This window comes from Pseudonaja textilis, chromosome 10, assembly GCF_049901715.1.
Source record: "Pseudonaja textilis isolate UNSWEBS1 chromosome 10, rPseTex1.2, whole genome shotgun sequence".
Taxonomy (NCBI): domain Eukaryota; kingdom Metazoa; phylum Chordata; class Lepidosauria; order Squamata; family Elapidae; genus Pseudonaja; species Pseudonaja textilis.
This window is the reverse complement of record NC_141999.1, coordinates 48,032-75,352: the sequence shown is the minus strand read 5'-3', so window position 1 is coordinate 75,352 and position 27,321 is coordinate 48,032. Positions and strand designations below refer to the sequence as shown.

Here is a 27,321-nt window from a genome sequence, read left to right as displayed (position 1 = left end):
GGGCGCCTCGAGAGAGCTCTCGGCCGGAGTGCCGCGCTTTCGGGGGCCGGATGGGAACGCGCTCCTCCGAGCGAGGAGCCCCGGGCGCCGGCCAACCCTTCCTCCATCCGGCGCTCCAGGGCGCTGCCGCCGTTCCCGCCGAGCTCCGGCCACGCAGCCCTCGTGGTCCCCTCCCGCTCTGCCCGCACCCCCGGCGCAAGAGCCGCCAGCCCCCGATGCTTTCGTCAGCCTCTCCACCCCCGCAGGCCGCCGCCGTTGCTGTCCGGAAACGCCGCCGCAACTCAGCCAGGCGCTTCGCGGTCTTCGTGCGCCCGGCGGCCCGCCTGGACCAGTCGGGGGTCGTCCAGGAGGCGCTGGCTGGCGGGCAGATGTGCCTCGCCGTATCCTTGGCCGGGGGAGGCGCCAGCGGGCTGGAGTCGATGCTGCGCTGCCCGGTGGGACCAGGCAGGGCGCGGCGGCTGCGGGCGGAGCCCGAGCGGCTGATGTGGCGGGTGGGCGAGCTGCTCCTGCGGCTGTTCCGAATTTTCCCTTGACTGTTCGCCGCAGGCCGTGCAAGGGAGCCTGGTGGTGGAACAGGCGGGAGATGCCTGTGAGTGCCCGCCGCCACCGCCGCCGCCTGCCCTCCTGGCGAAGGCCGGGGGAAGGGCAGCCCAGCCAAGCCGCGGCTCTTCCCGGCACCAGCCAGCCGGAGACGCTCGGGAGGGGCCGTGGAATTAACCAGCCACGCTTGGCCTGGCGTGAGGCGGCTGTTTAGGAAGGCAGCCCGGCTCACCGGAGGAGCCTTTGCTCGCTTGCCCGGCCGGCGCTTCGGATCTCCGTTAGTTGCGCGCCCAGCGATGGTCCCAACCTGGGAGGGAGGGAAGCGATTGCCGCAGGCTGCTCCTCCCGGCCATTTGAGCCTTAGCTTGGTGGGGCTGAGGGGGTGGGCTATGACTCTGCCCAGGCGAGTAGAGGCAGCCGCTGCCCAGCTGGAGCCGGGCCTGCCTTGGGGCCGAGGGGACCAGCAGGTAGGACGGGGCTCACCGGAAGGGGCTCTCCTTGCTGTGCCCGCAGGATCTGCCTGTACAGCCACCGCGGCATGGCCATTGCTGCCGAGGACCTGTGTCTGAAGCGGGTGCTGCGCCTGGAGGAGGGCTTTGCGCTGGAAGAAGGTAGGGCACTGGGATGCCTGTTGCTCCCCTCTCTGGTGGGTTTTGCCCATTTGGTCTCCAGGCCTGAAGAGGAGACCAACATGAACCCATCCTCTCCAGAACTGGGTCCACAGAACAGCCTCATCCGGGTTCTGGCCCTGCAGATACCATTAAGCCATCAACTAACCAGAGCAGCATGCCAAGCCTGTTCAAACCAAAGCAAGGGTGGAAGAGACCAAAGTTAGCAGGTGAGGAAAAAGCTGCTGCTACAATTTTCACTGGCTCAGTTTGGCACACCATTCATATCTAGATAACTGGCTCTGCACAGACCAAGGGCAACACCAGCATTTCCACACAGGTATGACTCTTATTCACCAGTGATCTGCTGGGGGAAGAGGGTTGGGGCACACTTGTGGCACTTCCATAGTTCAGACTAATTGTTCTCTCTCTTCTGGCAGTGCTTATGGAGACGGAGTTGCCCACTCTAGATAAGCAGACTGCCTCCAGCTGTAACTTTTGCAAATGAAAAGCCTTTTTCTTTTCCTGAAAATCCCTTTGCACCTCCCTCTTCTGCCAGAAGCGCAATATTTTGACTGTTGTGCACCAGAATAACTGGCCCCTGACACACCGAAATTCTGCATCCATGAAAATGAACCTCTACAGCCTGTCATGCAATATGCAGAAGTCCATTCCCAAGTGGAAAAATCCCATTCTGCAAATCAGGAGAAAAGAGGCAAGAAACACTGAAGTCACATAAGGAAACCACTCTAAACTTCAACAGCCCCGCCTTTTTTTTCCTTGTCTCATTTCCTTGTCTCATGACGGCTAGAATCAATTTCTATTTATCCCATTTGTTTAGAGAGTCACTTTTATCTTGATAATTTGACTTACGTTGTCACATATAGCATTACTCTTCCATACAGGTAATCCTCACAACCACAATTCAGCCCAATATTTCCCTTTCCAAACAAGACGGCGGTTAAGTGAATTAACCTGTTAATTAACCAGCTGTTAGCTTAGTAACCTTAGTTACTACCTGTTACCTTAGTCCCAAAGGTGCTTTTTCAACTGGACTTTCTGGTTTTTCTTTGAAGATGTTGGATGAGAAGCGAAACGTCTTCAAAGAAAACCAAGAAAGTCCAGCTGCCTCTTGAAAAAGCATCTTTGGGACAACCAGGGCCAGGATGACTGAGAATCTCCATGGATACTTTGTATCATGATTGTTAGGTGGATCTGGCTTCCCCATTGGCTTTACTTATTAGAAAGCTGCAAAAAGTGTCACATGACCTTGGAACACTGCAACCGTCATAAGTATACGCCAGTTTCCAAGGGTCTGAGTTTTGGTCACATGACCACAGATCATGGATGGTCATAAGTCACTTTTTTCAGTGGTGGTAGAACCTCAAACAGTTCCAGAATGAATAGTTGCATGTTGAGGATTATCTGTATTTCCTGGAAATCTTAACATATACAAGGTCAAGAATGTCATTTTTATTCACAGCATCACACAAAGACTGATAATGACAAGTTTCAGTTTTGAGCTTTAGCTCTGCAGATCCTAAAACCTCAGAATTTGGAGGCATCATTTAATCATGAAGCGGAATCTTTTGCTTCACAAATGATGGTTGTCCGGCCTGAACATGAACACTGGGGAATAAGAAAGAGCATGCCATTTTGTTGGGTAATTGGTTTCCTGCCAGATTTGTTCTTTCTGTTATTATACTTTTTCTACTGCTCCATTGAAAACTGCCTTCCTGCAACTTAAACTGATGCATGTCCTGTTCTAACATGGAGTATAACAAAAATCTTGACCTGTAGGATTTCCTTTCAGATAATTGAAGAGCGGCCATCATTTTACTCCCAAGTCTTGTCTCTGAAGGCAAAACATTTCCAGTTTCTTTACTTCTCTTTATCAGAGAACTTAATTTCTGGTTTTCTGTATAGTTTTTCTGTGAACTGTTTCCAGTTTCTCCAAAATCCATTTTCTAGGTTGAGGTCTGAACAAGTAGAATAAAATACTCTTGTTAGTGTGGGATCCACCTCTGCAGCATCCCGTGGGTCAGAGGGTCACCGGCATCTTGCCCCAACATCTCCAGCAAAGGAGAGTCTGCGACCTCCTGAGGCAATCAGTTCCAATGAGTTTAACCCCCACTGTACTATTACAAAATTGTTTCTGATATCCAACTGAAATCTACTTATTTTAATTAAAACCTTTGTTCCTTGTCCTGTCTCCTGGAGCAACTCTCAACAGTTCTGCTGCGTCTTTTTAGCCCTTCAGATGCTTTAAGACCATGACCATGTCTCCTGTAGTTGCCTCCTCCCCATCTTCTTCTCTTCCTCAAGATAAGCATACCCAGCACCATCAAGTGAAGCTCCTGTTATCTTGTTTGCTTTGGAATGCTCCACTTGATCCTTCCTTAAACATGGTACCTATTACAGGAATCAGGATAGTTCTCCAGAAACTTCCATGAACATAAATAGAAACAAGAGAGATACTGACACACTGAAATGGCCGCCATGATAGACCCTGGATAGGAGACAGAGAGTACAGAACCTATTGCCAAGGGCCACCAGCACAAACTTTGCTTTTCTCTGCTTATGTTCCCCTCCTGTCCATGGACAATGGTGGCACTTGCACATTTGGGAGACCCCTGCTTTCCTACCTCAATATTTCCTGGAAATTAGAGGGAAAGATCTGTCATGAAACAAAGCGGGGCCAGGTTTCTGCCCTAGGGAGGTCCAAGTGGGAGAGGTCCCTATCTGCAGGAGTCAAGCCATCTGGGGAGGCAACTGGTGTTTCTGTCACTCGTTGTGCTCTCCTAAAGGTGGACTTCTTGCAGGAAGCTGACTCTCTTTCTCCCCTGAAACCCAACTGCTTCCTTTTCCTCTGCAAAGGCCTTAAGAACAACTTTGAATTCTTAGAAAATATTGGACTAAAATCCGCATGTGGTTGGAAAAAATGACAAAGAAGCATATAGACTTGAAACCGGAGCTTTTCTTATTGGGAATCTTACCAGATGTTTATAGTAAAGAGTTGAAATATTTGATTGTAAATGTATTAACTGCGGCTAGGATTGTATTTGCAAAAAATTGGAAAAATGAGAAAATTCCATTGCAGGAAGAAGTTATAAAGAAAATATTGGAATGTGCTGAGATGAGTAGATTGACTTTTGAAATTAGAGAGCAAGAAGATAAACAATTTTATATAATTTGGGATCTTTTCTATCAATGGCTGAATGATGAAATACAAAAACAGAATATTTAGAATGTTAGACAATAAGGAATAATATTGATTTCACTTTTCTTTTTCGTTTTCGTATTTGATATATATTTATATAATGGTTTTTTTTTTTTTTTTTCTTTTATTTAGGATAGAACTGGTAACTATATGACTTGTTATAGAATAAATTAATTAAAATATAGTTATCTCATAAGGCATGATTGAATAAAAGTATAGTCAAATTTCTTTTTCTTTAATAATGATATGATGATATATAAGTTTGCATTGACAATAAGAGTTATTATATAAGGTAATTGCAATTGTGACTACGAAGTGAATGCACAAAACTGATGAACCAACCGACTCACTGTTTGTATATAAATACGGGAGAGCTGATGCTTTTATGTTTTGTCTGTTTGTTTGTGTGTTAAAAACAATAAAAAAATTTATAAAAAAAAAGAACAACTTTGAATTCTGAGATTCTAATTGCAGAAATACGCCCCACCCTGGAGTAGTATCAGCATGAGCTCAAATGTGTCCTACGCAAACGTGGTCCAGCACCTGTTCAGACCCTGGTCTCTCTTTCTTCCCCCATTAATTGAGAGGGGAAATTTGTTTCCTAGAACTGCCCTTGACCTTTGCTGTACAATTTCCCTCCTTCCTAACCTTCTTCCTCCTGCAGCTTCTCAGCAGAATTGGCTGCTCACTAGCTGCAGGCAACCCCTTTGTTCATCGGCTAGACAGTTGTTCACCCCTTCCTGCCAGCTGCTCTTTCCTCTTGGCCCTCTTTCTTACTTGCTCAGAGAAGCCCTGGCTGAACCCTGAAAGAGCACTCAGCTCTGCACACTGGATTGCAGTCACAGGGCCTCTCCTGTTTGGCCCTGATGGCCCTAAGGGGCCGCCAGTCGGATGGAGCTGGTCTGCAAGGCAGGACTTGGTGTCCTGAGGCAGAGCTCCATTGCACACTGATTGCAGACAGCAAGGCCACTCTGCTCTTGCCTTATTCACATGCAGGATCAGATGTCTATTTAAATAGAGACTTCTAAGGCCATGTTTCTATTGGTTAACAGAAGCAATGATACGATTGGTTAGTAACATTAGTACCTGATTGGCCGCCAATAGCGGCGGGAAGTTTAACTAAATGTCATTGGTTGCGAGCCTTGGAGCAGCCGCTATAAAAAGGGCTGCTGCGGTTTGACTGCAGTTGAAGTTACTGTTATTATTAAAAAGAGCTGAATTCAACTCCGGTCTGCGAGTCTCTTTACTGGCGACAGAACAGTCACCATCTGGATTGTCTCACCTGAGGTCAATTTGCTGGTGCGGCTGCCTTTTGGCTCCCAGACGCAGGTGTTCATGAGGGAGGTTAGGAAACGTTGTGTTGCAGGTAGGAATTGCTGCTGCTGCTGCTGCTGCTAGAGGGACTTGGCGTGCATTTACTTCTACAGTGCAAAAAGGCCTCCCCCTCCCCCCCAGGTCCCAGCACACAAGGCCAGCTGATTGGACAGAAGAGAGCCACAAATGGCAAACCGCCAAGCCATTAGAGCCACAGGGTACATGTGTTGTCTTCATTCAGCCTTATATCTTTTGGGTGCTGGTGCATAAGAACATGGAGATACACAGAGAGAGGGTGTTGGGGCTGCCTCCCCAAAAGCCAATGCAGTCCTAAACTGAACCAGCAGACAGACAGCATCAAGATCACGAGAAGTGATAGTGCTGCTTTATACTGCACTAGTGAGGCCACACTTGGATTATTGCATCCATTTCTGTCACCATGATACAAAAATAATGCTGAGGCCCTAGAAAGTGTGTAGAGAAAAGCAACTAAGATGATAAGGAGTCTGGAGGCTGAATCATACAATGAATAGTTCAGAGAACAAGGAAGTAAGTTTAGCATAATGAAGGGAAGAATTGGGGTGATACAATAGCTGTTTTCTGGTATATGAGGAGCTACCACAAAGAGAAGGGAGTTGACTTATTTTCCAAAGATCCCGAAGATGGGACAAGAAACAACAGATGGAAGATCATTAAAGAGTGATCCAACCTAGAACCAAGGAGAAATTTCCTGCCCACAAGAACAATTAATCAAAGGAAAAACTTGCCTCCTGGAATTGTAGGTGCTCCACTACTGGGGTGTTTCAAGAATAGAGTGGACAAGTGTTTGCCTGGGATGATATACAGTCTCCTGTCATGGGCAGGGAGTCGAATTAGAAGACCTCCAAGGTCCCTTCCAGCCTTATGATTCTATGCTGTTCTCAACCCCTTTATCTTCTTCAAATAAAATTAGAGGAGTCCTTTGGCCTTCAAGGAATCCTATCTCCCAAGTAGAATCCTTCCAATTTCAAGAGAGAGATCCTCCCCACAGGCTCCCAGTCTGGAAATGGAGAAAGAAGGCACACTTGAGGGACAGGCTGTAGGCCTAGGTCTGGATGAAGTGCTGGGGGTTACATACCATCTCTTCATAAACCTACCTGAAGTATCTGCCTACCAGTTACTGCTGCCTCCCCAATAGTTCTGGGGCACCTCGTCAGATGTCACCTATTCACCTTGTCAGCAAAACAATGGGGTCCCACATCCCGTCCTGTCTTTCTGGACAATAAAAGATAAACATGGAGAAAATGAAATAGCTTCTGCAATGCAGCCTCCTGGCTTTGTCACAGGTGACCAGAGGTTTCAATTCTCCCTCACAAATGTTTAAAAATGCTGCCACATTAAAAGTTAGAGACATGAAACTCAATTTACAAAAATATAAACAGTGGTTTTGCCAGACAAATGAATGGTATTGGTTCACTGTTCTGTATTCTATACAGTGGTAGATTTGTCTTCTGTACAGATGTAGATAGATAAACTCAAAACATCCATAACAAAGTTGGTTCATCAGGTATCCTCATAACTCACATTTGTGATGAAGTTCTTCTTTAATGACCAATCCTTTGCATATCTGTCTTGTAGGTAAAAATATGGTTATCTTCTATCCTTTTTTCCCTCATCTCGTAGTGATAGAAGTAGAACAGTTACCCTGTAACATGATACCCTGCTCCTGTTCTTCTACCTCCTCCTGCGCCTGTTCTTCCTTTTTAATGGCTATTGATGATTTAACCATCTCATCTTTAGGGACTATTTGGGTGTTGATAACAACATCATTGTTGGATTTCTGTTCTAGTTTATGCCATCCAATGTACTCAAGAAATTTAGCACTAGTGCTACAGTAAATATTAGCTGTGCCTTGATCCCAGAATCTAAATGATCTATGGTTGGCGTCGTAACCTACGAAAAATAATTTCCTAGCTCTATGTTGTCCTTTTAGTCTTACTTGTGAGGGAATATGCACCCATGCTTTAACTCCAAATGTATGTAGGTAACTTAAATTTGGTTTTCTGCCATGCCAATGAGTGAATGGCAATTCACCAGTTGTTGTGTTCACCACACTGTTTAACACATGGTTGCTACACATTATGGCTTCACCCCACAGTGTTTCAGGCAAACCTGAATGTTGGAATGTTTCTGTTTTGTTTTTCATTAAATAGCAGAAACTACCGTGAGTAATGATCCATTATACTCAAAACATAGCAGCCATCTCCCAAACTGGGTTTCTTAGGACCAATTGTGTCAGCAAGCACAACCTCTAAAGGTTCTTTGGTCTTGAACCCATTCAGTCTGTTGGCTGGAGTAACCTTGCTTTTCTCCTGACTACAGGCATTACAGTTTAAGTACTTGCTACAGGGTTTTAATTTTACTCCTGACAATTCAACAGTTTGTTTCAGCATTTTGAAATTAATGTGCCCCAGACGCCTATGCAGTAAATGTATGCATTTGTCATGTGGCTTAACATTGGTATAAACTGAGTTAGCCATCTGCAACTGGTCTTCATGTATAACATATAAATCATTCTCTAAAGTAGCAGTAACACTTTTACCCTCTTCTTTATTATACAGTTATCTCCCCTATATCTCCCCAATATTAACTAAAGCCCTTACTGATAACAAATTAAATTTCAGTTTAGGTACATATAACATAGATAAATGCTCATTTACACATGAACAATATGCAATACCTTCACCAGATGCTTTCGTTTTCCATCCATTTGCCAATTATACATGTTGCTTACTCATGGACATCTTTACAAACCTCTCTCTATTTCTAGTAATGCACTTCGATGCTCCACTATCAACTACCCACAAATCATGATTTACAGTTGATTTGCTAGACATAGCTAAATTAACATTCTTAGCCTTCTGGTGATTAGCAGCAGTATTCTGTCATTTTCCCTTCTTACAGAATCTAGCTATATGGCCCTTAGCCCCACAAGAAAAACATTTCCTAACAGTATAGGCAGTTGAAGACAAATCCTCTTCTTGTGGTTGTTTTTCTCTCAGTTGGTTTCTTTCCAGCCTTCTTCTTGCCTCTTCTAACAATCGTCCGGTTATGTCAGTCAATGTCAGTTCATTTCTGGTCAGGACTTCCAGTGAAGATATGTAATCATCATAACTTTCATCCAATGAGGAAAAAATGATGTAAACCTGATGCAGTTCTGAAAATATCAGTTCCTGTTCACGTAGCTCTTGAAAAGTTCTTTTCATTAAGTTCGAATGAGCTAATATATCTCCACTTTTCAGAAGACATGCTCTAAACAGTTTACATGTAAGATGTATGTGTGCACCTACACTGTCACGAACATAAATCCTCTTCAAATTCTCCCAACACCTAGCAGTAGACTCTTTCCACAAATATGGACTAGCTGCTGGTCACTCAGTGTTAGTCCAAATATACAAAGAGCTTGTTCGTTCCATTTTAAATCAGCTAACTTCTGGGTATCCTCCTCATTATTATTGGGATCTCATTATGGATCCCAAGCGTTTACATCAGGTGCATCTTGAACTGTATTCCCTAACCCTTCTCTATGCAGAAGTAGACTGCACTCCATAGACCAGGAAACATAGTTTGTTCCATTCAATCGAGTTATCAGTGATAGACTTGTTGAAGGGTCTTGTGCCATCTTTAACAGGACAGTAACCCACAATTAAACAGTAAACAGCTGTCTTTATACGGTACTGTGTATTTACACTAACTCTCAGTTATCTGAGCCTCGTATGGCCTGGGCCCATAACCAGTGTTGAGGTAATTCCCTATTAGGAGAATGAGTGCACACAGGGAGACATAGTGAGAGTAATGTTGAATAACACACGACCAGCACACAGATACACTGAATAGTAAAATATAGGTTTTACTTCCAGTAAACGGTTAAGCAATGTCCAACAAGCAGTCCAAGTCATACACAGTTAAAGCAATCAGTTTTCAGTCCAGGGACAATCCAAATAACAAAGTCCAGTATCATAAACAGTTCAGTAACAGACTTACAGCAATCCAAGAACAACAACAATCAGCAACAGTAAATAGGGAAAAAATGCAAACCAACATCGAACATCAGAACATCTAGCAACAACAAGGAAACCAGGTTTCTGGCTCCATCTTATGGCCATTTGAGGAACCACACCCATTTACAATTTTAGCATTCCCTTAAAGAGACAGTATTAAATGTCTATCCTGGTTTATATATTTCCAACCCAACTGTTAGGTGACTATCAATTCCTAACGTACTCCAAGTTCCTTCAGTTAAACAATGACATCTGTTGTGACCTCAGAAGCCCACCCTTGTCTCTTACATTATTTCGTGTCTGAGATGAGGCTCACCCTGAGATTTGAACAGCCACCATCCAACCAGTGTTTCAAAGGATCAAAAAGTTTGGCAAGAGTTGAGTGATGCCCTTTTCTTATTTTTCTTCATTCCATTCTAGGTTTGTTATCTCTGCTATCTTTGTTTTTTTTTTTACCTTGTATTGTTATTTGTTTCTGGGTGATTTGCTTCTTGATTGCCCCAACTGCCAGCTGGAGTCTTGCGTGGTCAGTTTCTCAGCTCAGCTCCAAAGCTTGCAAGCCCAAGCTGCCCAGAGGATCAAGGGGTTGATTTTGAAGGCTTCCCCCTTCCCAGGAAAATTTTCTTCAGGATTAGGAACTGGCTATGAAACTAGCCAGTGGAGAGTTTGGTCTCCAGAACTTCTGAAGGGTGTTCAAATGGCCATAGTTTTCTACCAGAGTTGTTTTTAACATGTTTAACAATGTTTTTAACAATTAGTAAACCACCAAGTCCAATGTGGCATGTAATTTTTTTTGCATAACATTTTTAATTTTATAACATATAAAAATTCCATGTTTTGTTAAACAGTGTGTTGTCTGGGTGCAAATAGTTTTAGGAAATAATCATCGAAGTGTTCACAACAATATTCATTACATTGATATTCATTCTATCATAACGATCATAATAATATTGATATTTGCTTATCCATTTTAACAAGTCTCCCTTTTATCGTTGTTCCTTTTCTTATATTTCCATGTTTCTAACTTCTGTTCTTGTCAGCTAACCATTGATAAAATAAGTCCCAAGTCAAGTTTCTTTTCCTTAATTGTAAATGTTAATCTCTCCATTTCTGCACATTCTAATATTTTTTAAATCACATTTTCATCTATAAGGATGTGCTGCCCAGCTAGTGTATGGCAATTGGATAGAGCTGTCCCCTTAAAGGGGATGGTAACTGTAGTTAAGGTATCCCGGTAAATGAAGTCCATATCATGTGACCACATCTGTAATCCTGATTGGTCACTAAATTGACCCTCGATGGGTTGGAGAAGGTTTCCTCACTCTTGGCTGAACTCACAGACCCATGGTAACTGTTCTACTTCTATCGCTATGAGATGAGGGAAAAAGGATAGAAGATAACCATCTTTTTAACTACAAGACAGATATGCAAAGGATTGGTCATTAAAGAAGAACTTCATCACAAATGTGAGTTATGATGATACCTGATGAACCAATAAAAGTACTTTGTTATGGACGTTTTGTTGAGTTTATCTATCTGCATCTGTACAGAAGACAAATCTACCACTGTACAGAATACAGAACAAGGGTCTCTTCATTCTTCCATTCCAATATAATTCTGGTTGCAGTCAATATATGTAAAATCAAATATGTATCCCCTTGTTATACTTATTTGATAACATGCCCAACAGAAATATTTCTGGTTTAAAATCAATATGTTGCTTTATCATTTTTTCCAACCATTTATATATTTTTGTCCAATATGTTTTTGCTTTTGGGCATTTCCAATATTCAGCAGACAGATCCTTAAACATCTTTGCAGAAAATGAGGGTGGAAAATGAATGTGGCATATAAATTATTATACAGACAATGATGTGAAGTCTTAGTTGCCAGTTCTTTAGCTGGTAATGGCCTTCTGGACATCAATTTCTTCCAAAGAACCTGGGATGTCATAATGTCTTGGCATAGTGTATGTGAGGATCCAAGAAGGGTGGCCTTTTGTAATTGACACGTGGAAATTTTGTCAACATGCAGATTTTGAAGTGCGGTCCAGAAATGTTTTGGTATGGCACACAGTGGAATCACTGGGACCCACTCAGACCAGTGCTGTCAATTTATGCTGTGTAGGTAGTCCTTGACCTACAGCCCTTACTGTTTGAAGTTACAGTGGACCTCCCCCAGGGTTACTGATAACCTGCTTCTGAAGTTCCGATGCCTCCTCACCCCCATGGTCACGTGATGATCCCATTTCAAGTGCTTGGCTACTGACCTGCATTTATGGCCATTTGCAGCATTCTGCAGTCATGCAACTGTATTTTACAACGTTTTTGCCAGAAAACAGCATTTTCCTCTGTTGTTTTGACAAAACCCATAGCAAACTGGTTCACTTAATGATCATGGCATTCAATTAAGAGCAATGGCATTCACTTAACAATGGCTGCAAAAAAGTCATAAAATTCCAGGTTTGTCGTGTGATAACCCACATTATGGTTGTAAGTCAAGGACTACTTGTGATTTTTCAACTTCAGTTTTCAGATCTCAATACTTTGCACTTTTCTCCAGTTCTTTATCTTCTATTCTACCATCACTTGGCATTGATGCCACATCAATTATCCACATTTTCTTTTTTTAAAACCTAAATAAATCTGGTGTGTTATGAGCCAAGACTTTATCAGTTTGTATTTGGAAACAAAAAACAAAAATTGGGAGCAAATACATTCCTAGGATTGCAACATGCTACAGTTGACAAAAGGTGCTTGGAATTTGTCCTTGAAGCAACAAGAGTAGAAACCTCATGTTGCTGGAGAATCTTTTGCCTGCTAACATTAAACATGTGCACCAAAGCAACATGGACTCCTCAGAGACCAAGATACTAATCTTGTTCTCATGAACATATCCTCATGTCTTCACTTTTTTCTCCTGCCAGCTGAAGAGCCAAATGGAGGCAAAGAAGGTGTTTGAAGACTTCACAGAGGGAGATGTCATCTTCCAGCCCACCTACAAATACAAAATTAGCTCGGACGAATGGGATACCAGGTGTGGGGCAGAGGAAGAGCACGCAGACAGGGCGGGAAGGTGGATAGGTCACCGATAGCTATTGTGGAAACGTATTCTTCCAAGGAAACTGTAAAGATTTTGAGTTATTTCAGTGTCTTTGCAACGGGAGAGAGAGAGCATACCCATACATCCATTTCCTTCCTTCCTTCCTTTTCTTACTTACTTAATTAATTTGTCAAAATTATATGTCCCCCATCTAATGAATGTACAAATACTAAAAATAACATATACAAAGATTATTATTTTAAAACAAGTTTGAAACAAAAAAAAAGCACAATGTTAAAATAGAAAAAAAGACATAAAGCTAATATGCAGAAAAATATCAGGCAAAGAGAAAATGTTAATTATAATGGAGCCATTGCAATATTTCAACAATTACCTTCGGTCCTCAGATTTTGAGGGACCTTCAGAAAGTCAAAAAGATGATGCCAACCACCTTTCAGAACAAAGGAGGATATCCCACTGTTGAAAGGCTGTCAAAATGCCTTTCTTCTGAGGATTCGATTTTCCCGCTGGGAGAGCTCCGGCGCAAGGATACAGACAACTGCTTGAAAGCTGGATCTTTTTATTTTTCAGGAAGGTGAGATACAGCAAGAAGTCTGCGTTCCTGGGCTAGCTACCTTTGAATGGTAAGTCCCTGATTTTTATACCCTTTTCTCCTTTTGTGTGAGTGCTTTTGTTTGTATTTCTTAATGTTTTAAATCCTGTCAGGGGTTGTCTTTTTCCCCGCAGGAGGGTAAACTCCATGAGGTGTGGAAGGCAAACTTTGCGGGGTGGTTTGATTGTTTTACCGGTTTCGTCCTAATCTTTTTTAGCTTAATGGTTTCTTATATTTGTTTTTGTGGCAATCTCCTGTCTGATTCCTTTGTAATATATTTTGTGTCTTTTGTCTGTTTGTTTTGCTGATTTGGCATGTCTTGTGTTTGTAAGGGTTTTCTTTTCTTGTTTCCCTAGTTTTCTTAATTATTTGGGCTTTTGTCTAAGGGGCTTCTTTAATACCTTTTATTTGATTCCTTTTCCTATGCAAGTTTGTTTTATGGCTGGCCTGATGTTCCCTTTGGGCTTTTCCTGCTTGGGTGACACCACTGTCCTCATGAAGTTCCCTTTCCACAATCCTTCATTTTATTTTATTTTTCTAGAGGGTGGTCTCTGATTGTATGTCTGGGTATACTTGGTATTTGTGATCAATCTGGATCATCATCATGGCTGCCTGTCTCCCTTTTAATTTTCTCCTTTGAGAGGGAATACAGGCTTTTAGGCAGCTGAGGCAGGGTGGTATACATTGACAGAGGCAACACATGAGGGCTCCAAAGACACAAATGGTGATTGTGGTTGTTATAAGGATTTTGAGCCAATGGAAATCTGGCATCCATGAGAAGAGCCATGAAAAGTCCAGGAATGATTGCTCCTGACCAATATTCTGAGCTAGCTCTTTCAGGTGGTGGATGTCCCTCCCTACGAGTTCTGAGGTTTCATCCAGATTGAAGCAACACATCCCTTGGAATGTTTCGCAGCCATAATTATGCTTCAAGAGAAGGAAGCATAGGAAGGCTGCCCTATTCTCCAGGGTGGCTTCTCTGACCTCCCTCAGTTCTCTGTTAAGGACATCCAGGCCATGGGAGGTGGAATTCAAGCTTTTTGCCAGGGTACATGCTAGTCTATTCAAATTTTTAGAATTTTGCACTGCCAATCCAGGTACGCCTACCAGGGATATTGCCAATGAGACATATTCTGTTTTGGTGGGAAGGGAGACTTTGGAGTCACAGTCTGAGTCTAAGGTTTGGAAGGTTCTCCTGTGCCATCTCTTTAAGGATGGCATAAGCATGATCAACCTTCCCAAGGTGCAGGGGCCATTGGTGGCATTTGCAGGAAGGTATGAGTAGGCTTTTAAGCCACAAAGGAAAAACCACCCTGGTTTTTCATATCATGAGAATGATATGATCTCTGTGTAGTTGCATTTTAATTCTATGTTGCTAAGACTGGTGCATTCTGCGATCCTATGTGTGCTGCACCTAGTGACATTAAAGCATTTCTCAGAGGTGGTTACTGCAGCGATGTGTAGGGTGTACATGGTGTGGTCCTTGGTTTTTGTAGAGTAGCCCCAGCTAAAAATGCTTTCGTAGGAGTCAGGAAGGTTTCTAAATGTGGTGTAGTTAATTATGTTATGTGGCCTAGTTGCTACTCCCATTAGGCATGTAGTTAAGATGTCCTTGACTGATTTCCCTCCTGCTAAGCAAAAATTAGTGGTGTTGAGTATTTCTCTTGCTAAATATTCCCATACGTTTCCTTTCTCTGGGATAAGCTTTGGTTCCAGGAACGCAGTTGCTTGTGTTACAAGTGTTACAATTGTTACAAATAATAATACATAGTATATATTGCATTTCATGTTCCCCATTGCTAGATTCCTTCCCCCCCACCCTTTTTAGCAATGTAAAAAGTCAAGTATCAAAAAATTATTAGAAAGGTATGGTTAAAGTCCTTTTTGTTAAAAAAAAATATGACGAAAAAATGGAGAAGGTGAGAGAAAAAAATAAAAAAGTTTATAACTCAGCACCTGGGAGTCCAGTTTTGTGTAATGCAACGTTTGCACTTAGTTCCTCACAGTGGTGTGATTCAAGAATGCTGCAAGCGTCCATTGATCTGTGTCTCGATCTTTCTTGAGTTTGATGGGTGGGATTGATTGTGGTGGAGTTTGGCTATGGTCTATGACTGCTGGCTTTGCATGTGTCCAACGTATCCAAGAGTCTCGTTCAGCAACCTTTATGGTGGTGTGTGTAGTCAGTAAGACTTGGTAGGGTCCTTTCCACCTGGGTTGTAGAGGGGAGGTTCTGGTGAAGAACTTGATCCACACCCAAACTCCTGGCTCATATGGATGCAGGGCTTCTTCCAGGGGTAAGGTCTGTGTCAGCGCACTCTGGGTCCATAGGGTCTGTAGTCTCTTTTGCAGGGCTGTAAGATAAGAAGAAAGAACCCTATCCTCCCATCTAAGCAAAGGAAATGAGGATCTAGGCCTTGTAGGGAATCGGGGGGATTCCCGACCAAAAAGGATCTCAAAGGGGGAAATACCTATATCTTGTCTTGGTCTGGTTCTGATATAAAAGAGGGCAATTGGGAGCACTTGTGGCCAGGAGAGGTGTGTCTCCTGACAGAGTTTGCCCAGTAGGGTCTTCACCTCTTTGTTTGCTCTCTCCATTGCTCCTGATGATATCAGAGAATAGGGCGCAAGGAGGTTTTGGGTAATGCCCAGGCCCTGGAATATATGTGTGAAGACTTGTGCTGTGAGGTGCATGCTGTGAGGTGGTCTATGTTTCACTTGGATAGTAACAGGTGTTGCTCCTTTAAGTAGTCCCACTTCTGATGCATCCCAGCCCCATAAGGCGGGTGGCAGGCTTTTTAAATCTTCATGAAGTCCTGTGTTGCTGGTTATCAGCATGATTGTCTTGTGTGTGCCTTTTTCTGGGATTTCCAATTGCAGCCCCTGTTTGTCACATGTTATGGTAACTCCCATTTTACATAGGAGATCCCTTCCTAGTAGAGATAGTGGGGACTGGGGGCAAATAGTAAATGCATGTTCTACTGTGAAAGATCCTAGTTCTACTGGTACATTGTGGGTAAATTTTACAGGGACTATTCCCCCCCGCCACACTCCCATTATGCTATCCCGAGCCCCTTCAGCCACTGAAGCTTTATATGGTGGTTCAGTAATTAATGAGGAGGTGGCTCCAGCATCAACTAAGCAATTGTATTTCTTTTCTCCTATAAGAATGGTGACAATGGCCCCTTCTGGGCCATTTTCTAGGGGGATAACCAGCCCGTTAAAGGTAGCCATGAATTCAGTGCTTTCATTGTCATGTTTTAGTCAGGAAAAGGGGTAAATCATGTTCTCTTCTTTGCTCCCATTGATGTCTATTGTTATTATTTATTGGAGGAAAGGGAGCGCTGGGTGCTGCCTGGTGACTGAAACTTTGTTGCTCAGTGTAATGGATTGGATTATTGCCTGGCCTCATGTTTCTAGGTGGTGGGTGATACCGGTTGCAGGAGGGGTGTTGCCTACATTGCCTGCTGAAATGACTTTCCTGTCCGCACCTATAACAATGCTGGCATTTGCCTTGCGCCCATCCTGCTTTATCGCAATGCCAGCATTTCTTTGAATTATAGGAGGTTTTACCTGGCGTTTGTCTGGCATCATGTTGCATTACAGCAAACATTTTTAAGTCTTCCTGTCTTTCTATTCGTCTCTTTCTATCTTCCTCTTCCTCTTTCAGCTTGTCTCCTTGATCATAGACAAAGTTAGCGAACCTGCGCAACTCTGCTATGTCTAAGGTTGGCCAGTTAGAGACGAAGTGATGGAAATGCTCTGATATCCACGGTGGACTGGTCCATGAAGGCTGAAGCTAAAATCCTTTGGTCCTTCAGGCAGCTAAGGTCTAGGTGGGCATATGCAGTAGCTGCTTCTGACAGGCGGACCCAAAAGGCATCAGGGTTTTCCTTTCCCTTTATGTTGTTTTTTGAAATTTGGACCAGTTTAAAGGCTTTTTTCCTATTTCCTCTAAAGCTTCTAGTAAGTTATCTTTTGCTCTTGTGTATTCATCCCAGTAACTGGTATCATTGTAGTCCCAGTCAGGGCGATGTACTGGCCATGCGATGTGGGCTGGGGCTGCCTGACCAGGGATAGTTGGTAGTTTGGCTATTTGGTCTGTTTTTTCAAACAGTTTTAATAGTTCGCCTTTCGTTAGAAAGACTTGTAACAGCTGGGTCATATCACCCCAGGATGGATTATGGCTGTCTATGATAGATTTCAGGGTTTGAATTACTGTTTGAGGATCAGCCCTGAAAGCTGGGGTATCCTTTTTCCAGATGACTAGGTCAGAGGCAGAGAAGGGAGTGTGGGTAAAAACATATTCTAGTTGTCCCCTATTTCTGCCTGGCACTGGCTTGCTTAGAAGGGGAGCCACAATCCGTGCCTCAGTCATCCCTTCCCGGGAATGGGTTTCAGGCTTTTCCTGATCTTTTCCCTCAGTCAGGTCTTTGGTCCTAGCAATTTCAGCCCAGCAGTACCAATAGGGTATTTGGCTGGGCTTAATGCGTGTTCTAAGTGCTTTCAGGGTTTTATAATCTGAAGTACCGCTATCAGGCCAAATTTGTCTACCCATGTCATCTCGCAATAAAGCCCACTTTTTGCAAATTCTTTTCGCTTCTTTTTTATTCATTCCAGTTAGGACAAGCACTTGCCTTTCATCCCAAGCCTCAAGTAATTTATCCAAGGGGATCTCTTCCATTGCCCTCGAGCTACAACTTCCCATATTCCCTACCTGATGTGGGGATTACTTTGGTTTAGCCGGGCTCCTGCCATCAGTTTTTAGACAAAAATGGTCTGGAAAGGACTCCGGTTTCCCTACACACGGAGTACGGGCCCCTTTCTCTTAGGGAAACTCTGCCGTCAGTTTTAAGACCCCCCCCCTAAAAAACGGGGATCTTGGAGGACCCTCTGCCCCCTAGCAGCACCAGTGCGGGCCCCTTCTTACAATCAGCCATCAGTTTTCAGATCTCCCTTAAAGGTGGGGATCTGGAAGGACCTTTGCTGCTTTTTTAGGCTTTTTTTTCCAATTTTTGTTTGCCAGCAGCCGGTACAGGCCCCTTCTAAATGCACAGGGCTTTGCTTGTGGGATGCACCGGGACTATTTTTTCTGCTTTCTATTTATTTCCCAACACCAGTTCCTTTCTCAGCCTGCTCAGTTTTTCTTACGTCCTTCAGAAGGACTCACACTCTGTGATCACTCCTTGCGTTCCCAAATCCAGCCGGTCAGGGCTCGTGTTTCAGCTAGCAGCTGGCTGGGGTGCGGCTGGTAATCACGGAGGAGGTGAGGTCCCGCTGTTTCCGCAGAGAAAACCCACAATCACACACCTGGTACACTCACGCTTCCACTCCCCTCCCTAGTAAGATTATAAATTTGAAGCGGTACTCACCTGCTTTCAAGCAGCTGTGGAGCGGAAAAGCCCAAGGACTCCCTTTACTACCCTTATGCCTTCCGGGCTGGGTCCATGGATGTTGTCCCTGGACAAAGAAGGTCCATGCCGGCTGGGTTTGGATCCGGGGCCCGGTCCGGTGGCAGGGTTGGCTGGAAAACCTTCATGGTTGCCAATTGTTGAAAGGCTGTCAAAATGCCTTTCTTCTGAGGATTCGACTTTCCCGCTGGGAAAGCTCTGGCTCAAGAATACGGACAACTGCTTGAAAACTGGATCTTTTTATTTTTCAGGAAGGCAAGAGATAGCATGAAGTCTGCGTTCCTGGGCTAGCTACCTTCGAATGGTAAGTCCCTGATTTTTATACCCTTTTCTCCTTTTCTTAATTATTTGGGCTTTTGTCTAAGGGGCTTCTTTAATATCTTTTATTTGATTCCTTTTCCTATGCAAGTTTGTTTTACATCTGGCCTGAGGTTCCCTTTGGGCTTTTCCTGCTTGGGTGACACCACTATCCTCATGAAGTTCCCTTTCCACACCACAATGTGGGGGCCATGACAGAAAAACCCAACTGCCAACAACCCACCAAACGTGGTTCCCTAGCCAATGGGACCCGCAGCATATATTTTCTACTGGACCTGATATAAATTGTGGGAGGCGGTTCCTCAAATAACCCAATCCCATATCATGCAGGGAAATTTAATTCAATCATTATTATTGAACAGCCTTTTCTCATTGAATTCAAGGGCTGTTCTCCCTTCCTAGAATCCACATAAAAATAACCAGTCTCTGTCTTGAATCAAGGGTGTGACGGTTGTGATGGAAAGGTGGTAGCTTTTTCCACCTGTGTTCCTGCTATTCTCCTCCAGGACATTATCCAGAAGGGGGAAACACCCACCCACCCTGATCTATGCACATGACTTCCCATCCTTAATTTTAATGGCCTTTGAAGAACTTGCTTACCATATCTAACCAACAAAGAATTACAAGCGGGCCGGCCCATAATATCACCAAGTTTCTTCAAATATATTAGCACAGAAGTGATAACCTTTTAAAACATTTTTTCAAGAGTTCAGGAGACCCTGAAGATATTTTTTTTTGCACAACTAGTATTCAATTTTAATTTTAAAGAATTTTAGTGACATACATTTATATTCCATAGCCACTCATGCTATAATGCAGGATGATCCAGCTGTCTGTTCCACATTTCTTATATATTGCACAAATGTTGGTAATAATAAATTGGGTTAGTTTTAGACAAAGGCCTTCTCCAGACCTCTTTCCCAGAAAAATGTTTTACCAGCTTGTTTTGCCCCAAAGCATAAATCTCTCATATGAAGAAAAACTAAATTTAAATTTTCTACCCAGTAAGACCCAGATATGTCCAGCTATTTTCAATGGCTGACAGATAAAAACAGATCATGCCAAACATTATTGCCTCCTTTAATAAAATAATTGGATTAGCCTATCAGGGAAATGCTTATAGTAGACTTCAGTAAGACATTTGACAAAGTAGACCAGTATCTTCTCGATAAGGTAGAATAATATGGGATAGTCTATACCATTGCCAGATGGATTCACAATTAGTTCACACCAACCATACTCAGTGTGTAATCCTTAATGAAATGACTTCAACATGGAGGGAAACATGTAGTGGGGTATCCCAAGGTTCTGTACTAGGGACCCCACTCGCCATTATCTTCATAAGTAATCTAGGTGAGGAGATTGAAGGGGCCAACCTCAAATTTGTAGACAACACAAAGCTGGGGGGAATTGGTAACACTTTAGAAGATAGACTCAAGATTCAGAAGATTTGAGCATTAGGCCCTAGCCAGTAAGATGCAGTTCTTTTATGAGAACTGTGAGAGAGATGTAGATGTAGATTATGATTCATTTACAAAATAACTGATATGGAGAAGCTGTTTAAAAGGCCAGTGCAAGACTCATCAATGGAGAGAGCATCAACAATACGTCAAGTGATACTACCACTTTATGCTGCACTAATGAGGCCACACTTGAAATACTTCATTCAATTCTGGTCATAATACAAAAATGATGTTAAGAGCCCAAGAAAGAGTGGAGGGAAGAGCTGATAAAGGATCTGGGGGCTAAATGGTATGATGAATGATTAAGGGAACTAGATCTGTCTAGTCTAATGAAGAGACGGATTAGAGGTAACATGATACCCTTCCAATACTTGAAGGGCAGTCACACAGAAGAGCAGTTTGACTTATTCTCCAAAGCACCTGAGGGCAGGGCAAGAATTGGTCTCAGGTGGTATAAGGTCTCCTGTCTTGGGTAGGGGTTGGACTAGACTTCCCAAGGTCCCTTCCAACCCTATGATTCTGTGATTCAGTGCGGGGAAAGTAACCAAAGTCCTATTTAGTCCTAAGCAGTGCCTTGCCTGAGTGGGGTTTGCAACGGAGGAGGCTCCAGGAGCAGTTTCTGTGGCTTGGATTTGGGAGACAGGGAGGTCTGTAGCTTGAGCCACCCCCACCCCCACATCCTCCCCTTCAGGGAGGTTGCAGCACTCTCTGCCCATTCCTTTGATTAGCAAAAAACAATAGTTTGAGCTGGACAGCCTTATAAATCTTGTTAATAAATGTTTAATTTTTAAAAAATGCTTTTGTATGATAACTATATATAATGGTTGGGAGTTACACAGAGTTGTGGGTCTAAGATGGGTGGCCATACAAACCCTTTAAATTAATTAATTAACATATAATTGAAGCATCATTGGGGGTGTGATTTGCTTACAAAATGACTATTTGTGGGGCCCAGAAACTGCAAGTCTCAGGCCTTCCAAAATGGTGGATGAACCGCTCTACCACAAAGTCTTTGAGGAAACTGTGAGCTCCATGGACAAGAGGGAGAATGCCAGCATCCCATCAGTCACTCTCTCCAAGAGGGAGGTAAAACATTGCAACCCAAACAGAGACCAGGCTTAATAGCAGTAATTGTGAGAGGGATCTTGGAGTCTTGGTGGACAACTAATTATATATGAGCCAACAGTATGCAGCAGCAGCCACAAAAGCCAGTGCAATCCTAAATTGCATTAACAGAGGGATACAATCAAAATCAAGTGAGGTACTAGTATTGCTTTATAAAGCCTTAGTAAGGCTAGACACCTAGATACATCTAGTAACACCTACAGTATTGCACCCAGTTTTGGTCACCACATTATAAAAAGATGTTGAGACTCTAGAAAGAGTGTAGGGAAGAGCAACCAAGATGAATAAGTGATTGGACACTAAAACATATGAAGAACAGTTGCAGGAATTGGGCATGACTAGTCTTGTGAAGAGAAGGACCATATTTGAGGGGCTGCCACAGAGAAGAAGAGGCCAATCTATTTTCCAAGGCACTTGAAGGCCAGCCAAGGAATAATGGATGGAAACTGAACAAGGAGAGATTCAACCTAGAAATAAGGATAAATTTTCTGACAGTGAGAACAATCAACCAATGGAATAGAGGTCCCTCAAGAGACCATTGGATCAAGGCAACCTTGCTTAGCACTTAGTTCTTGCTTAGAACTGGGAACTTGATCTGCTATATTGTTCAAAGAACAGTAAGGTCTAGTTATCTGCCCAAAATATTCTATAAGAATAATAAATAAATAATTTAGAATCAATTTTCTTCTAGTTGTAGAAATTCAGAAATGAGGGAGGCAGTAAAATTTAATCCAATATTGGATTTAATCCAATATTGATATTTATCCTGACCTAAACAAAAATACCACCATCAATGACAAATCAGAATGAGAAGCTATAGGGTTTAGAAATGATGGAAAATATTTATAACTCGGGTGGTACATGTTGGTGGCGGGGTTTCTGTTTAGTTTCAGGTTGTCTTAGCTTCATGTCAGGTCTGCTTCCCTTCAGATCCTAAGAAAGAAAACTTCTGACTCCATTGATTTAGAGAAGAAGTGCTTTTATTAAGAATTAACTGATAGCAGCAAAAAAGCAAGGCAAGATCGGGGAAAGGCAAGATCTGCATGAAACTTTCACATTGAAAGTCACCCCAAATCCCTCCCCCCAGGGTCCAGTACAGAAAGACCAATCAGCGTCCAATATGATATTATGGGAAAAGCTCTGCAGATGTTGTGCTCTGGAGTCCCAGGATGGTTGGCCTTGGAAAAGTCCAAACAACTCTACCAGCAGCGCCACAGTTCATGAGTGCAAACCTCACTTCCAATTCTCACAGGAACACTTCACAACAGCTCTCTGCTCCACCCCAAATGCCAACTCCCATCCCCCACCCCTGTTTCTATGGCACCTGAGAGCAAGCAAGCTGCAAACAGCACGCTGGCGTTCCGGCTGACATGAACATTTCATCACCAGACCAGGTGACATCCTTGGTGGGACTTCAGTTTATGTTTTGAACCAAAATTCCTCTGAGGATGTCACCTGGCCTGGTGATGAAATGTTCAGAAGCTAAACAAGAAGCTATAGTGGGTGCCTGGAGAAAATAAGATTTACACCAGTATCATTTCAGTAGTTCAAGGGTGGATCTATAGCAGCTGAACTGAATTGTAGGTCTTTATTCTATTCTTCTCCATCTCCAGTTTTTTTTCCAAAGATTTGAAGTTTCTGCAGCTACAGGTGGACATCTTCATCATCCACAATGGGCCAACCCCTTGCCAGTTTGAGTTCATCTGGAAGCCACATGAAAGCAGCTATTGCAAGCCATGGTTAACAGCAAAACCCAGCAAGGGTTTCTTGTTCTCAGGTGACTTGATGGTTGTAGTATGTGCGTGTACCTGCATGTTCTGCTCCAATTTATATTTGTGCTAGAAAGAAGCAGTCTGCGGATTGCTGTTTGGTCTTGGGTTTGAGAACATGCAATTCATTCTCTGCAATCTTTTTCCCTGAAAAGGTGGTTGTATGAGCACCAGACTTGAATAACTTTTATTTGTTTCAACTTGCACCACTTTGATTTCTGGTCTATATTTCTGACCTTAGATAGTGTTTTGTGCAGCCCATTGCTTTTATTAGACCTCTGATATTTTTAATCCCAACCAGATAATCAATTGGATCAGTTTCTTATATTTTGTGCTGGAATATTTCAATATTTTGATGAGGCTATAGTCCGACTTTGCTAAAAAGTTGATCTTTGATCATCTGATCTTTCTTTCTAAATCTTCAACAACTCTTTCCACCTGCTTATGAGATCTGTGTGAAATTTTCAGTCGTGGTGTTCTTAGTTTACATCTTTCTTCTCTCTTGAGATGCTGAGGTAACTGTTGAGTTGGAAGTGTTTGTGAATAAATCAACAGCATCCCATTTAAACTCTGGAGAAGACCAACTGGAAGATGTCTTAGTTTTACATCTTGACCAGGGCAAGGATTATTTTTTATCTGTGACAGGAAATTATCTCCCCAGCTGCTTTGGGACCCCCATATATGCTCTCATTCACATGAGACAACCCATCCAAGATATATTGCCAGAAACCATCAAGAAGCTGGTGAGATCTTATTGTCATGGTACTGCTCTTCTACCCTGTAATACCCCACATTTGCACAAGGCTCTTATAGCAAATGTTGTTTTTATCCGGACACTGATGCCATTGTGGTCAGGAGATGATTTCTTCTGGGATGAGAAGCCCTTGGACTTACCCAAGGAATTGTGGATGATGGTGGACCGTCTGTACCATAATGCTTGCCAAAAGGTGGGTACTCACCTGAGTCTGAGTCTATACATCCTTAATTGTGATAGAAGTATCCTGCTTCAATAGGCAGATATTTAATTTTGAAGTCAAGGATAGAAAAACAATATTGGGAATGTTTCTATAGATTATTTGACTCAGCCCTGTTCCTTACAGGTAGTACTCATTTAATGACCACAGTTGTGCTGGCAGCTCAGTCATTAAACAAAGCATTCACTAAGTGAACTGTGCTTATGAATTTACTTCATCTTCCCTTTGCTTTACAGATCTGTGAAAGTTGTAAATGTAAGGATTGGTCACAATTTTTTTTAAAATCTCTGTCATATCTGTGAAAGGTTGCTAAACGAGGCAGTTCTAAATGAGGACTACCTATATTACAGTTTCACGTGCAAAAAAAGCTATGGGATGATGTGTGCTTATGGATGCAAAAAAGAGGAATGTGTTTTCAGAAGACCTGACAAAATGCAACTGTTTGCATGTAACTTTCATCTTCCTCTAGTTCGGTATTGCTGCCCCTCACCTGCAGAAGGACCTGTTCCAGCAGCCTGGTCCTCGAGCTGAGTTTCCTGAGATCCGTGACTGCCTGGACACAGGGATGTTGGACACACTTGGTATTCTTTGGGGAAGGCCTTTTCCTTTCACCCTTGCATTCATTCCATGGTTGCCCCTTAAAGCTGCTTCTGTGCCACTGTCTAACAGACTCTTGAAGAGATGCCAGTTCTATGGAGAACTGAGCGATGCAGCCCAATCCCACCCCAAGAGAGATTTTTTGTCTCCTTAAATGGCTTCTGTATGGACAAAGCCAATTTCCCCCCTCCCCATACCGCCTTTTACTCATGGATATTTGTTCACAAAGCTTGTGGGCCCACATATTGCATCAGTCACTCTGCTTGGCTTTTGAGACCTGAGGCTATCATTGCCTTTTGTTGGGGGCTTCAGATGTAGGTGCTTAATGGACATCTCCTCCCACCCACCCACACATGGAAGATTAGGGTCAGAGTAAGCAGCCCTTTTCCTTTCCTCATCATTGTCAGTTGGCAGCAGCTGCTCTTTGGCTGAAGTTCTGCTTCTCTTCTTGGAGAGTCTTCCAGAGCCAGTTATCTGCTTCCAGCTGCATGACCGCAGTATGGGAATTGCCAGCAGTTACAGCCTGAGTAGCCAGGTAAGGGAGAAGGGAGGCAAAGGAATGTGTAAACATCCTGGGCATCTCTAGGTCAGCAATGGCTCTCCTCCTCTTTTCCAGGTAATTTCCATGCTCCCCAAGTGCCACAAAAATGTCTTCAATTATCTGATGGCATTTCTACAGGAACTGCTGTGACATTCTGAGAAAAGCCACTTGAATTGGCATATCCTTGGTAAGCAAGACTGAACCCCCTCTGGGAGTGCAGCAGCATCTGAGCTGAGGATGAGACGAGAGGGTTTATTTGCTCTGGGATGGCTGGCAGCAGGGAGCCAGAAGGTTCCTCTTCACTTGTAGAATGGTTCTTCTCTCTGGTGCAGCATTATTCCTCACTCCCACACCAAGACTTAGTGCTCTTCAACATCTTCATAAACAATTTAGATGAGGGGATATAAGGTGAACTCATCAAATTTTCAGCCAACACCAAACTGACAGGAATAGTCAATACCCCAGAAGATAGGCTCAAGTTCCAGATGGATCTCAACAGACTTGAACCTTTCTGACCAAATGAAATTCAATGTTGAGAAAACTAAGGTTTTACACGGAGGCAAGAAAAACCAAATGCACAGGTATAGAATAGGTGGTACCTGGCTCAATAGCAGTAACTGTGACTAGGTGTCTTAGTAAGCCACCACTTAAATATGAGCCAGCAGTATGCTGCATCTGCCAACAGAGAAATAGTTTCAAGATCCCATGAAATGCTACTAACACTTAATACTGCACTGGTAAGACTGCACTTGGAATACTGCATCCATTTCTGATCACCATGATGTTAAAAAAAATGTTGAGGTCATAGAAAGAGTGCAAAGAAGAGCAGCAAAGATGATCAAGTGTCTGGAAGCTAAACCATATAATAAAGTCTTAAGGAAACTAGGTGTGATCTAGCCTAACAAAGAGAAGGATTAGAGGTAACATAATTGACTCCCAGTACCTATGTGTATGTGGGGAACTGTCATAGAGAAGAGGCAGGTAATTCTCCAAAAGAGATGAAGGCAAGACAAGAATTAACAGATAGAAAACCACCAAAAATAGATCTTACCTGGAACTATTGACAGTGAGAACAATTAATCATTGGAACAGCTTGTCTCCAGAGGCTGTGGGTTCTCCATCACTGGAGGTTTAAAAAAAAGATTGGACAACCATTTCTCTGGAATGGGATAGAGTCTCCTGCTTGAGAAGGGAAGCCCTGACTGCTTCCTTCTTTCTCTGGTCAGCAAGTGTGTTTGGGCCTGTCCTGCTGCATCCTCCACCTGGCCACCCAGCACCCAACACAGCTGAGAAGCAGAAGGCCCAGCAGTTCCTCCAGCACTTCCTTTCTCAGGAAGGAAGCTCACCTTGAAGGCTTGGGGGCTGTAAGATTGTCAGTGGGATTCCTGGGAAGATGCTTCAGTATATTCAGACAATTATATGCTTTATTACTTTTAAACTTTTAAAAAATAAAGACAATATTTTAAAAATATACAGGTCAGTTATGAAGAAGCAATTTCAAAAAACTAGTAGTGGGTTTTGGTATTAAAGGAGTGACTAATATGGATTCTGACTCTTCATATCCCAATTTCTATGGGAAAAACATAAGTCTCCTCCATGGTTTTTTCAACCCTAAATCAGGTTGCTTTAATTTAAATAAATGAATTATTTAAAGATATTTCCCTCTCCTTGTAATTCAGACAGAACATAGCTTCTGTGAGAGCATACAAGTGGCTGTTTTAAGGAGCTGCAAGGTAAAAAAGGAAGCAG

General features: G+C 43.0%; 1 protein-coding gene across 1 annotated transcript; it reads left to right on the top strand.

Annotated features, from left to right (window-relative positions):
- The first annotated feature begins 50 nt into the window (after positions 1 to 50).
- INPP5B (inositol polyphosphate-5-phosphatase B) lies at positions 51 to 26,977 on the top strand. Its single transcript, XM_087939265.1, is given in 15 exon segments — positions 51 to 491; positions 547 to 633; positions 905 to 1,151; positions 1,589 to 1,622; positions 5,625 to 5,761; positions 11,757 to 11,845; positions 12,649 to 12,758; positions 13,512 to 13,515; positions 19,052 to 19,089; positions 23,305 to 23,468; positions 23,968 to 24,407; positions 24,904 to 25,015; positions 25,439 to 25,566; positions 25,648 to 25,759; positions 26,799 to 26,977. Coding segments are annotated over 15 exon segments (2,268 nt in total). The 3' UTR covers positions 26,924 to 26,977.
- The last annotated feature ends 344 nt before the right edge of the window (positions 26,978 to 27,321 follow it).